At 39.7% G+C, this 13390-nt stretch overlaps 1 protein-coding gene across 7 annotated transcripts in view; it reads left to right on the forward strand.

The window, feature by feature from the left end:
* Nucleotides 1-13390, forward strand: part of PLXNB2 (plexin B2) — a 261938-nt gene that overhangs the window by 210591 nt on the left and 37957 nt on the right. For all 7 annotated transcript variants that reach the window (XM_054073420.1, XM_054073394.1, XM_054073372.1 and 4 more), the window contains 2 exons: nt 97-245; nt 3214-3322. In XM_054073420.1, the coding sequence (XP_053929395.1) occupies nt 97-245; nt 3214-3322 (258 nt within the window). The remainder of the gene's footprint in view (nt 1-96; nt 246-3213; nt 3323-13390) is intronic.

Below are 13390 nucleotides of genomic sequence, written 5' to 3' on the forward strand. Positions count from 1 at the left end.
AGTAGCTTTAAATAGTAGGGCAGAGCGACATGGTCTCTGCAGTATCTAATTTTCCTTTTTTTTTTCCTTTTCTTACTTTCCCTCATACAAACACAGATCGAGCCAAAAACTGGACCCCTAAATGGTGGAATTCTTTTGACCATAATGGGATCTAATTTGGGAATAAAAGCGGAAGATGTGAAAAATATAACAGTGGCAGAAAAGGAATGCTTTTTCAAAGAGGAATTCTACTCTGTTTCCACAAGGTAATTTTTCATATTGGCTATTTTTCATAAGATTTTAGAAGAAAAAAAGAATTTCTATGCATTTTCAGGAGAGGATGATCTTTCCATGGTTATAAAAGACTATCGATAGAAGAAATAACTAGTGTAATATATCTGCAGTATTTCATAGTAGTGTGTCTGAGTATTTTAAATTGTTATAGATTCTAATGCAGCAACAAACTTACAATAAGGTCGTACCATCCTGTTTCTAATTCATTAAATATTTTTTTCCTTATTCATTTGAAAACTTTTCCTAAACTATTGTAGCTGATTATTGAGGCTATTTAGTTGTTTTTAAATGAAAGGCATCATAGGTGTGCATCTAGTCATTAAAATCTTTGTTAAATCTCAACCACAGTGCAGACATGCATACAAGGCTTATGGGAAAGTAGGCAAAGCAAGAGGAAGCTTAGATCTTTTTGTTTCAGTACAGCCACAAAATTTCTTTCCCGTGGGCAGGGAGGGAGCCTGAAGTTTTGCTTTAGCTTTAGATGACTAAGTTTCATTGCAGAGCTAACAAGTCCATGGATGTTGAGTTGCCTAAGCAGGTTGGTAGATGTTTTGCAGATTACTTGTCACCCTCTTAAGCAGTGCCAAAAATTAAAACAAAGCACCTGAATTCTTCTAGCTATATAAGGGTTTACTACAGATTATATCAAATATTTAATTTCAGGAGGGAAATAACCCTTTTGATATTAGATGATAAAAAGCAGAGCAAGAAGGTTTGGTAGAAATATTAAGAGTAATGACATATTTTAAGCAGTGTGATTTTTCTTTCATTCCCTTTTGATATTAAATCTGCAATTGAAAATTTGACTTTCTTTCCCTCCAGTTATTAAAGAGTAGTACAGGAACTTTTTGCTGGTTTTGTGGCATTTTGAAAGGTATTCTTTTAGCTTTTGGAAATTGTATAGCTTTAATCAGTTTGTGGATCAGGCATTTCGAAGCTTCCTAGGCCTTGAGGACTTAAGAAAGTATATGTAGCTGTATATCTCTTGCTGCTTCCTAAGTCCATTGCCATCACTCCTATTGTTTAAATGTGCACCACCATCCACAAAATTCCCAACTCTTTTACAGTCATCTTTTCCCATTCTATTTTCAGTGCTTGCAAAAGCTGCACTGAATTGCAGGATAGCCTTGCAAGAATTCTGCAGCCTCTTGGATTTTTGTAAAGCTTTTTTATATTTTTAAATTCATGGAAAGGAGCCAGAACTGAGATGACTGGTTCCTTGTATCATAGCAACATTACTGGTTTGCTAAGCTCTGCCAGTGTGATAATGGGTGAGAACAAATGCAACTTGCATAGTGTCATTTATCAACAAATTAGGAAGGTTTGAAGGATGTTCTTCATTAGTGAAGCCTTGTAAAGAAGTTACTCAAAATCTCAAGTAGTTATCTATAATTTTCTGTCTTTATCTTCCTCCATTAGTTTGTTTTATTATTTAAATAAATAAATTTTAAAAGTGCCTAGTCTTGCTCTCTTATCCTGCTGCAGTAAAAAGCTAGTTATTTTTAGGAGACAATTGCTCCCATGGGGAGGAGGGCAGTGAGATTTAAGGCACTTAAGGCTGCCTTCTGGCCCTGCGGTGATTTAATTGTTGGCCTTCAAGAAGTCATGTTCTCATTCTTTGTAGTTTTCCATTTGTAACATGGGGGAAGGGAAGCAATGCCACTGCTCGAGAGGGAAGGGAATTTTTCACAATTAAAATCCCTGCTAACCACGTTACAGCGTTCCCCCCCCCAACACACACCACCGGCCCTGGCCCCTGACTGCTTTCCCTAGCTTGACATATGGTGAAAATTCCTCCAAAGGCACTGCTTCCTGTTTCTGCCTGACAAGAAGATACAACTTCCAAGAATTCAGTAGTGAGATGATGAGGAACAGACTCAGGCAGCCGTACACATGCCAGGACATGCAAGAATTTAGAGAATTTTGTCCATTTGCCAGTACCCAGGCAGAGAAGTCTGGAGTGATCTGCAGAGGGACTTGACAATCCTTTTATTATAAGTCCCGATTTAAGTACATTATACCCAGTAATTTGGGGTTGTTGTGGTTTTTTTCTATTTCAGTGTTTTTTGTTTGTTTTTTTTTTTTTTTTTTTAAGCAGTCATGCGCTGCTTAAGGAAGAACTGCAATAATCCTGGAGGGGAAGGGAGAAGGAAATAAGCAGTGAACTTCAGGGCATGTCCTGTATTAAACTGTCTGCCTAGGCAGTCTGCAAACATTGTGTACATCCTTATCTAACTGTATTACTGGCTCTCCATTAAGCATTTGTCCTGGTTTTCAAGTGTGTCAAATCCTTAATGCATTTTCATGCTTGTATTCTGTGGATCACCTGTTTGAAATAAAAATTTAAACATGCATCAATCAGCAGTGTTAGTTAAGGCAGTATTTTCTCGGCCAGTATTCCTTGACCTCTGAGTTTGTGTGTGTTATTTGAGGATTTACTTTCAGAGAACAGTAATTCTAAAGGGATTGATCGTAGATGCAAAAATACAATAGTTTAAAGCTGAAAGGTAGCTGGACAAAGACAACAAGTATTAGAACTAAAATACACTAAGTTATAAGACAGCAATAGTCTGATTCTTACAAGACGGTACATAAAGGAGTGATGTCCTTTTTTAAACGTCAACAGGTCCAGTGAAAACCTTGTGTAGGGTTGAAGTGGTTCTCTCTCTGACCTCTGGGCTAAATTTGAGTCTTCTCTAGAAGGCATCACTTCTACCAGACTGCTAAAGTATCTGCTGTGTACAGCGCTCAAGTTTCAGTTTTACCTTCCTTTATTCATATAAGATTAAAATATTTTTGAGTGGCTTTGCTGGCAGTCTGAGGCAGAGCTCAAGTGTAGGATAAAGCAAAGGATAAAGCTTTTGCTGGCAGTGCGTGTGATAACTCGCATACATTGCAGCTGTAACTTCTAACAGTTAAATTTACATTCTTTCTTGCTAGGATTGTATGTCAGGTTGGACCAATGAATGAACCAATGCAAGGTCAAATTGAAGTTAGCATCAATGGAAAATTAGGTAAATCACCACCTGAAGTGCATTTTACATACCAGGTAAGTGCAATTTTTTCAATAACTTATTCTATTCCTTGTTCATGACTTAGGTTGGAAATTTACCTGTTAAGCACAGTCACTTGTATTTGTGTTGCTGACTTTGTTTCATCAATAGCACTGTCATTCAAGTATGTTAAGAAACACTTAACTTGAGTATTTTGTTATACAAAAGGTACCAAAAATCTATTCTGGTCAGTAGATACAGAGTCTCAAAATAGAATTATGTTGTTTGCAATTCATGTTTAAAAGATGTAGTAGAAAACTAATCAACTTAGTCAGTAGTGACACAGTATCTCTTAAGTGACACGATATCTCTTAAATGTTACTATTGCATAAAAGAAGTCAGCACTGCAAACAGCTAAGTATTCTTTAGACTTACAGTACCCTATTTTAATCACTGTGGTTAGTCTAGCCAATATTGTTAATTACAAGAATGGATGCAGAGCAGCTGAAGAGTAAGTAATGAAAGTACATAATTTCTTTAATTATTTATTTCATTCAAAAATGTGGCATGCAGAACCACAGGGAGTGTGATATGTGTTCATATTACACATGTGCTTTGTTTTCAGTGTTGCTATGAAGGAGAATTTTGTTTGTATCTTAATTGCTTTACTCAAATGTGGCCCCAGATTATAGCTGGTTTAGCCTGTGGATTTAACAGCAAGTAATGTCTCTATCTGTGACATCTTCAAAATTTACAAGAGCCTATGATAGCTGAGAGTTTTAAATAATCTCTGTCCTCATAGTGATGTTTAAAATTATGTCTATAAACTATATATCTGTATAACATAAAGAGTGTCAAGGCTTTTATCTTCTCCCTTATTTAAACTTCTGTCTCATTAATTCTTGATATCTTGTGAGAAGGAAAGGAGTTGGTAATAAGAGGTAGAATATATCAAGAATGGCATTCAACTGAGAAAAGGGTAGTCTTATTTTCACAAAATAGGATAGAAGCAGTTTTTCTATAATATCCAAGCAAATACCTCATCTCCTTGGTGGGATCTCTGTGAAAACACACTTTTTGCTTGAAAAAGTACTCTATTCTTTTCTGGAAATGTAGGTTATAATTAAGTCTTCTGTCATCAATCTCATTTATTCTAACCAGAGAAGAAGAATATAGTCTCCCATGTTTATATATTTGTGGTCTCTAGGACAAAAAACTATGACTGTAAACCATACACAAGGTGAAATTTTGACATGAAATTATCTTGTTGGCAATGTTTTACATCAGTTCTTCTGCTCTTCTTCTGTATGTAAAGATTCCCCCTTGGTTTGCGTGAAAACCACCTGAAGGAGCTGAAATGTAATCTGAAGCCCCCATGTAGGCTTCAAAGCCCGACTGTGAACTTGTGCTGATGTGATTCCCTGCTCAGCACATCTGGGGGGGTGAGATAAGCAGCCATCGCTTCGGGCTACTTAGGGGAAAGATTCTTTATCGCCTGTCAGTGAGACAGTAGGAGAAGCCACGGTGCATCAGCATCATCCAGGTGGAGGTTTTCCTGCAGGTTCAGGACTTCTCTGTGCCAATATCTCTCTGCATTGAGGTTACTGAGATACCAGATACCTAAGCTGATAAAGAGCATTTTTCTTTACTGCAAAAATCTTTCCATGGGGGCTCTATTTACAGAATGGAAGGCGATGGCAAGTAATACAGTTCATGCCTTAAAACTGGTGAAACTGGTTTCTGGTTTCGTTTCTCTTTATTCCACAAGAAAATGAAGCCAACTGTGGACAGCAGTAGGATGAAAGTTGATGCAGAATCATTGCATTCGTGCATACATCTAACAGGTGTGACACAAGAGGTTTTGGCATGAGAATAGACCATCAGAGCAGACAATCTCATCAGTTAATGTTTTCTTATAAGCTACAGCCTTGTTTCACTGCTATTTTCAGGCAGTTCTTTGGTGACTTCGTCCAGCAGACGTGTAAAATCTGTAGTTTGTTTAAAAGCTCTTCTATTCAGTATATACAAAGGAAAGGAAATATCTTCTTTCCAAGAGCCTTCCTAAAATAAATTTTCTGTTATGTATTTTCCCCTTTCTTTGGCACATTGTCTGGCTGCCCTCCTGATGATAATTATCACTGTTTTTTGTGTGTGCTCTGATCACCCAAAGCACAATAACTTCAGCTTTAGCAGTGATCATTCTAAATGTGATGGGGGGGATGCAAGGCAAAAGTGCACAAACGGTGCTCAAAGACACAGCAGCTCAATCTGATGTGTCTATGAACACTAGAGTTGCATCCATAATCCCTGTATTTTCACCCTTATACATGTGACTAGTGTCTACCACCAAAAGCACATAGCTGATTTTCAAGTAGAATGGGTAGAAAGGAGGCATTCTTTATGATGAGCTGGTGAGGCAGTGGAACATGCTGCTCAGAGAAACTGTGGATGCCTCATCATAGGAAGTACTAAAGGTCAGGTTGGGTGGGGCTTTAAGCAACCTGATCTAATGAAAGATGTCCCTGCCCACAAAAGGGAAGGTGAAGTGGATGATCTTTGAAGGTCCCTTCCAACCTAAACCATTCTAAGATTCTGTGATAGGTACTACTTACATTCAGCTGTTGCTGATACCCAGCCTGAATGATAAGATGCATTTTTAAAGCTGGATTGGTGAAGATTGATTGTCAGCACAACTTAGATTCATGCTTTTGCCCCACTCAGCCAGCACAGTGCATTTCTGAGCTGAGGAAAGAGTAATGCCTCTATTAAATGGGTGAAAAATCCAGTTAAAAGGGAAGCCATGGTTTCAGTTTAAAACTATTTCTGAACTTAAATGCCCTGGTCCATAAGAGTCTGTACTGTGTAGTAAACACCTCATCTATATTCGCTGTGTAACAGGGAAGAAAGCTCTGTTTCTCCTTACCCATCACAATTTCTCTGTCCAACCTGAGTGCTGGTCAAGTTCTGGTAACCGAGTCCTCCTCCACTAAAATGTCTATTGTTTCATTGTAAGCAGAATCACACAATAACTACTCTCCTGTTTAGAGAAATAGAAATGGAGAGATGCTAAATTTCAGTATCCAGGTATCTGCTACATCTGGAGCACTGACAGCTTGGCTTGTCTCAGATGGAGCAGTGGCACAGCTAAAAGCCAGCCCTGCATTTTCATTTGTTTTTGACATTATCTAATTTGCTTGTTACTGTAGTAGTGAGAAGCAGTATCAAAGAAATGAGTTAGCCTTTTCCTCAGAATATGGCCTAGATTTGCTGATGACGTGCGAGCATGATTCCTTCCTCAGAATACCTCGTCTGCGTACTCAAGGCACCAGAACAAGAGCTTGCAGCCTGTTCTGGGAGCTCCAGCATCTGTCTGCAAGAACAGTTCTATGAGTTTTAGGCTACGCAGATTAAAAAGACTGTATGTTTTCAGAAAGCTCAAATAAATGTAAGATAGTGAAATTAGAGACAGAACCTTTTGAAATTGTAATGCATTTCTAAAGCGCTGATGGTAGTTTAGGGAGTTGCATGGAAATAATGACTTTAGTAGATAGGGAAGTCTCTTTACCCAAACCAGGTGACGTGAACAACAAGAAGAGGAAAAAAAGGGGGATAAATTGAGTTCTGATCTGAAAACAGGCCTGAAGATGACTGTTCACCATACTGGAAATTTGAATGCGACTCTGAACAGCAGAGTTACATTTAACAGGGCACACTCTTTCACCTTAATCTATTCCCAACTTGACAGTTTCCTTTTACCTTCAGCCATCTTCTGGTTTCCTTGATGTATGAAGCAATTGCTCTGGGAGTTGTCACCACTGCAGTTTCACAGGCTTTTGTGGAGGGCTTTACCTCACTTCTTGATTTTACTCTATGAGTTGTTAGTTCAACACAGGCATTTCACACTGTAGCTGGGAGGTTTGGGTGGGGTTTTTTTTTGGCAGGGTGTTACATGCTTGTTGCTGTTATGATTGGTGCTGATAAACCACACATCCGCAGCAGTCTGAATTGCTTCCAGAGAGAGGATTGTGGCGATTTTATTCTTGAGTCCTGGAGCACTTCTTGTTTGTGTATCAGCCTGCTTAAGAGCCAGGAGAACTCCTGGATAGCTGAGAGATTTAGTGAAGTTGGCCGTTTCTCATGTGGATATTATTAGACTTAATTCTCTATCATCTGAGCTATGCACTTAAATACATTTCCCACCATCCAGTGCTCATGGTTCTGCTTTAAAGCTGCCAGTGAACACTGACTGTATGATAATACAGACTTTCCAGTCGCACATGCTTCTATTTCTCCATCAAACCTGTCAGCAAGGCTCTGTGGTCTTTTCAGAAAAACCTGTGGTGTCTGCCTCATGATAAAAAGATGCTACCTGCAGTCCAGAAAATTAGCCATTTAAAATGTCAACCCTTTGCCTAAGCATCCCGTCCACAGCAAACTGCACACAACATGCATTGCGAGGCAGATGCTCTGTGTGGGTCCCTGGAGAGGCTGGAAGCATTTGATCAGCTCACGTAGTTTAACATTTGGACAAAGCAGCCCTAGAAAAGCAGGACTCATCTCACTTCTCTGCTGAAGCCTGGGTTGTATTGTAGATGCTGTGACAAGGTGAGCTGGTGAGTCAGGTCAACCACTGCAGTGAACACCAGGCTGTCAAAAGTGCACAGTGGGACTTCTTAGGTTGAATATCCTGTGAGTGGGTGGCTTGTCTGAAGAAACAAGAACCAGGCTCCCTTGAGTCTGAGAAAGGAGGGAGGTGGAAGGAAAAACATTAGTTCATTGTGACTTCTTTGACCCAATCAGAAGCTTGATTTAGCTCCTGTGGTTACCTTTGTAGTCCATAAAATGACATTTTGACCTTCAAGAAGTTGACTGATGTCTACAGTATTTCATGAGCTATGACTTCAATGCCTTTAATTTTCATGTGCATTATATGCATAGCTGGCACAATAATTTGGCTTTCAGGGCAGGGCAGATAGCTTCTGTAACAAATTAGCTGTTTTGCAGATATGCTTCAAGAGACAGAAGTTATCACAGCTGGGACCAGGATGAGGAAAGGGAAAGGTTACTTGTAGAAGAAAGGATGGAAGAGAGAAATGCAGAGTGATAATGTGCTCTGTACATTTGTAAAAATCTTACTAATGTGTGTGTGCGCACTGTCATCGGGTTCTTGACACAGCATCCATGTGCTCTGCTTGTATGGAAGCACAAGAGCCCATTCCTAGTCGTGAAGATGTAGACTTGCATCAAAGGCAAACACCCAACCAGGGGTCACTGCCTACGGGAGCTGGCAGAAAAGAGCTTAAGTAGCTTTGCCATTTGCTGCCCATCGTGTCCATTTGAACACATCCATCTGTTGCTGGCTTCCCCTTGTGCTGCACCTGGCACCTTTCATGGCATCACGAGGATATACTCTGCCACAATCCTCTTTTTCCTCCTCAGTTGTCTCTCTGCTTGTGGTCTGGCACAGCTGTATTTTCTCCAGCATTCCCCTCTGAAACACAGGCTTCATGCCAAGGTTTCTTTGCATCTCTGTTAGGTTCCCCTCCTCTATTGCCTCCCAACTGTTCCTGGATTTCTGGCCCCTCCTGTGATCCACCAGTAGCCTCCTTGGTGGGTGGTTGTTTCTCTCTTTGATTTTCTGCATTGGTGAAGGATAAAGGGTAACCACTTTTATCTCAGTGGTGTAGTTCTCGGGCTAGAAACTGCCTACCTCAAATGAATATTGTAGGAGATAGTACCCCACTTAGAGTCATGCCCAGAAATATAAAAAGTTGAGAATGTGCTTGCTGACCGATGAGTGGAAAACTAGAGGAATGAAAAAAGACGACATGCAGAACCTAGGTGATGTTGCATAAGAGTGCACTCCTCTTGTTCTTCAATACTGTGCAAGGGACCAGAAGAGAGTTGGCTGGACATGACAGTGTAAAGCTGTAAAGCAAACAGACTGAGTGAAAAAGAAAATGAATCAGCTTGACAGATCAGAACCCAAATGCAAGTCGGGTGAGTGGAAAAGAGGCTGGGGGAATGGTTCTCTTTTTCACCTCCATATATTTAATGGGAAAATTGCAAGGAAGCTGGATAAAAAAGTGAAAAGGAGAATAGCAGTAACCCTACTGTTAGCCTGGTAAAAGCTGTGCTTTCATTTGACACCAGCCAACCACAGAGATCTGAAATGCTGGGAGCTCTCTGAAAGCATTTTCAGCCTGTAAAAGGTATCTTTAACTAAAATTGTAATCAGAAACTTAATGAAATAAGAGATTACTTTCCTAACTGTGCAAAAACACTAACTGCAAGTCATAAAATATTAAAGATTAAAAAGTTCGTTCTAGATTAATAAGAAGGATGAAAAATGTAAGAGCTGAAATGCAACTGCTCAGAGGGTCTGCAGTAGCTGTGTCAGAGCAGCAGTCATGTACACTGCTAATAAGTAAGTTTGCATCTAAATGTGGTTATAAGTGGAACAGACGTGGAGATAATTTACCCTCTAGCACGCAGAAAGCATGAAACTACAATGAAAAATATATCAGCATGTCTGTGAACAGATTCGTAAGTAGGAAACAAAGGATACAATCAGAGCAAGCAAAGGAAAGAATTCTGCCAGTAATGAAGAAAACAGGACACTGGAAATTGGCCTGTGTGAAGTCATATATATACCTGGGCCAGTGCAAGCTGTTTGGCTGGTATTTTTCTTTTTTTTTTTTTTGCAGTACTTCTGTGCAGATGAAGCACAGAGCACCTCAGAGGACAGACTGTTGCAAGACTATGGTATTACAGTGAGGCAAAACCAAAAAATATAGTATACTAAGCTCAGGTTAGTCCCTGATGCAAAGGTAAGGCAGTGCCACACAGGAATGCAAATGGCACATAAGGGAATTCATTGATGTTAGAAAGAAAATAAATGAATTTGTTACCAAACAAACTAGCATTATTTGAACATTATATACTATAAGCAATATACAGGGACTTGAAATTGCCGTTGTCTCACTGTTTCAAATTGGAGCAGTTTCCCACTGCTTTCAGTTAAGCCATATCAGTGCGATGAGCACCAACCACAGTCATAAAATAGAAGAGGTAACCTATTTGTAGCCTTATTGTCCTTCCAGCAAAGCTGCCTAATGGTTATGAGAGTGCTGAGGAAACTGCTTCTGAGTTCGGGAGTACCAATCCAGCACTCCAGTACAACATGGAAAAGTTGAGACGAAGGTGGTCTTTTAAGACCTTTAGCTAAATGTTATTACACCTAAGTAGGATTTAAGAAAGGTTTGTGTGTAACATACATAAAATGCTCATATTTCAATGACTGACAAGCTACAATCTACTTGGACCTACAAGCAAGAAATCTTGTTGGGATCTAATTATTTTTTCAGGATAAACTGTGCAGTAGGGAATGAGCTACACCTGTCCCTCTGCTGGGAGATAGCTTACCAGACTTGGCAAGAAGCAGGCCATTGAACAACTGACAGACATTGGGACAGACTACATTTAAACTACATTAACAACTTCCCCACATAACAAGGTCACCTGTTATTGCAGAAAATATTTATGCTTAAACATTAAACTGCCTGGAGGACGTGAACAAGATTTGCCTGGTGACAAATCATAGAATCATAGAATCACCAGGTTGGAAAGGACCCACTGGATTATTGAGTCCAACCATTCCTAACACTCCCTTAAACCATGTCTCTAAGCACTTAATCAACCCGTTCCTTGAACACCTCCAGGGAAGGTGACTCGACCACCTCCCTGGGCAGCCTGTTCCAGTGCCTGATGACTCTTTCTGTGAAGAATGAAGTACAGAGCACTGAAATTGAAAGAACATTCCACCACTTCAAACAAAATAAGAAAAATACTGAAATATATATGAATTATGATTTTCTACACTTAAAGGGATTATAAAACAAGGGTTAAATCAGTGTTTGTAGAGTTGTTTAAATTTTACTGTGTCAATGAGAAATGAAGTGTTGCCAAGTCCTCACATGAGCCAATGTTTTCTAGAAGAATTATTACAAGACTGCTATAAATTCCATATAGGACACATAATAAAATGTTCTGCTTAACATCATAATTGCACCAAGTAGCGTGATGTGAAGTTGCAGTGGTGCCCTGCACTGCTGAGTTGTAGAAAGCCTTCCCCTGGACACCTTCTGATGGAGCGAACAAAGATCTTGAGGTGCTGAGGGCTGACAATGAAAGCAGAGTACTTATTATAACAGCAGACATATTTCTGATTCAGAGACTGAGTTGAGAAAAGAGCAGAAACAAGGAGAAACAAAAATCTTTGAGAGGATTTTGAAAAGATGGTATAACTAATATTGCAGCACTTGTGGTCCTAGGTTTATCACTGCTGTTTGTAGTGGTTGAACACTCAGTGTTGCTCAGGGTTGAGCCCAAATTAAAGGGCGTTGCCGCTTGGTAAAAGCATCATGTTTGGTATCCCTCAAAGAAGGTTTGCAGTGAAGGATTTACACTTTGCCCCTCATTTTCTGCTGAAAGGACAATGAATCTCATGCAGGTCTGTGTTAAAACTTAGAGCTGCTGGTTAGGTGCAGCTTTGCTAGACTGCGTAAGATAGGACCAAATCTGACAGCTTCCAAGGGTCTTGAACCTCTCTGTCCCAGTGGTGAGTGCCCTGTCAGTTGTGGGAAAGGGCTACCTTCTCCTTAGGTAACAGGGTTCTTGTTGAAGGCTTATACCACCACAGATGGCAGTTTTTCAAATTATCTTGACATTCAGCAAAATATGGTTCTCTTGCTGATCCTGTCTACCTAATTGCGTTTTCGAAAAATGCTTTCCAGTTGAGCATTTGGATAGAACAATTTTTTTTCTTATTGGTACTCTTCAGAAGAGCACCAGGTGGGCCAGTGTAGCTTTGCTCTTTGAGCCATCCATGAATATTTTAAAGAGCACTAAAACTTGCTCATAGCACATTGGTTTTGCAATAAAATGGTTATTAAAATTGTTTACATTCTTGGTAATTTATTTTAACTACCTTTTCTCTTATCAAGTCCTTCAGAGGAAGGGAAAGAGGGCAAATGTAAAACAGAAGATAGCAAGTTGAAGTTAATCAAATCATTTTCCTGATAAGTTTGCAATAAAAAACTGTTACTAAACGATGCTTTGTCTTAGCAGTCTTGCTGAAGCATTCCTCTGCACACAGAGCACAGTTCAGCTTCTCCTTATTAGATCATCTTTATGAGGCGTTCACATTATTTGGCCTCTGGAGAGCTCTTGGTATTTGCAAAATTACTTTAAATACATTAAATATGAATACTTTGAATTAAACTGTTTTAAAATAGTCCTTTGAGGAGCTGCTTCAAGAACAACAATTAAAAAGAAAAGAAGGGTTAAACTCTTCCTCCTCCTCCATGGCTGCTACCTGCCTTCCATCCCACAGTGGTTCTTGGCCTTGGTTTTCCATTCAGCCTGAAGTGCAGCCAAGATGTGATAAGTCCGTGGTGCAGCTGTGCCATGGCTGAGGTGAGGTGTGTGTAGCATGTTCTCCTTTCTGGCATAGCTGGGCTTTAACTTGCAGCAGAGTCAAATTCTTGCTAAGAAGAAAATTTCTGGAGAAAACAGAACAGTCACTTGTCTCACTTCCTCATAGCTGCTGTGTTATTCAGTGACAGCTTTGCTGTTTGGTTACCTATATATATCCCTGTTCCAAGGGAGGCAAACATAGGCCACCACTAAAAGGTCCTGCTTCAGGTTCGTGGTATTTATATTTAGTGGTTGTTAGCAACAGAGCCAGCTGATGCCCTGCCAAAGTTACCCGTCAGATAACCCAGCAGAGCTTTAACAGAGCAATTATTTCACTTTTTTGTGGGGAAAAAAGGAATAGAGCTGTCTAGCAGAAGTTCTTAGCAAGCTTCCTTTCATTTTTTAAGCTGAGATTATAGAGAATATTGGTGTGTAATGTTTCAGAAACCTTTTCTTGTTCCTTTCCTACCAAAGTCTCCATTTAAAGGCTTGGCTTTAAGTGGTTTCTTGCTCCTTTCCGTGCTAAGTGTGTCCTTAGAGGCTAGACTTTCAGTGGAGGTAGTATTTAGGGAAAAGGCTGCAAGTTTTGAATAGCTTTTCTGAGATTCAGGCTAACAAATTTGTCCATACTGATTCTGCAGTGGTTC

Source organism: Cuculus canorus, chromosome 1 (assembly GCF_017976375.1).
Source record: "Cuculus canorus isolate bCucCan1 chromosome 1, bCucCan1.pri, whole genome shotgun sequence".
NCBI lineage: Eukaryota > Metazoa > Chordata > Aves > Cuculiformes > Cuculidae > Cuculus > Cuculus canorus.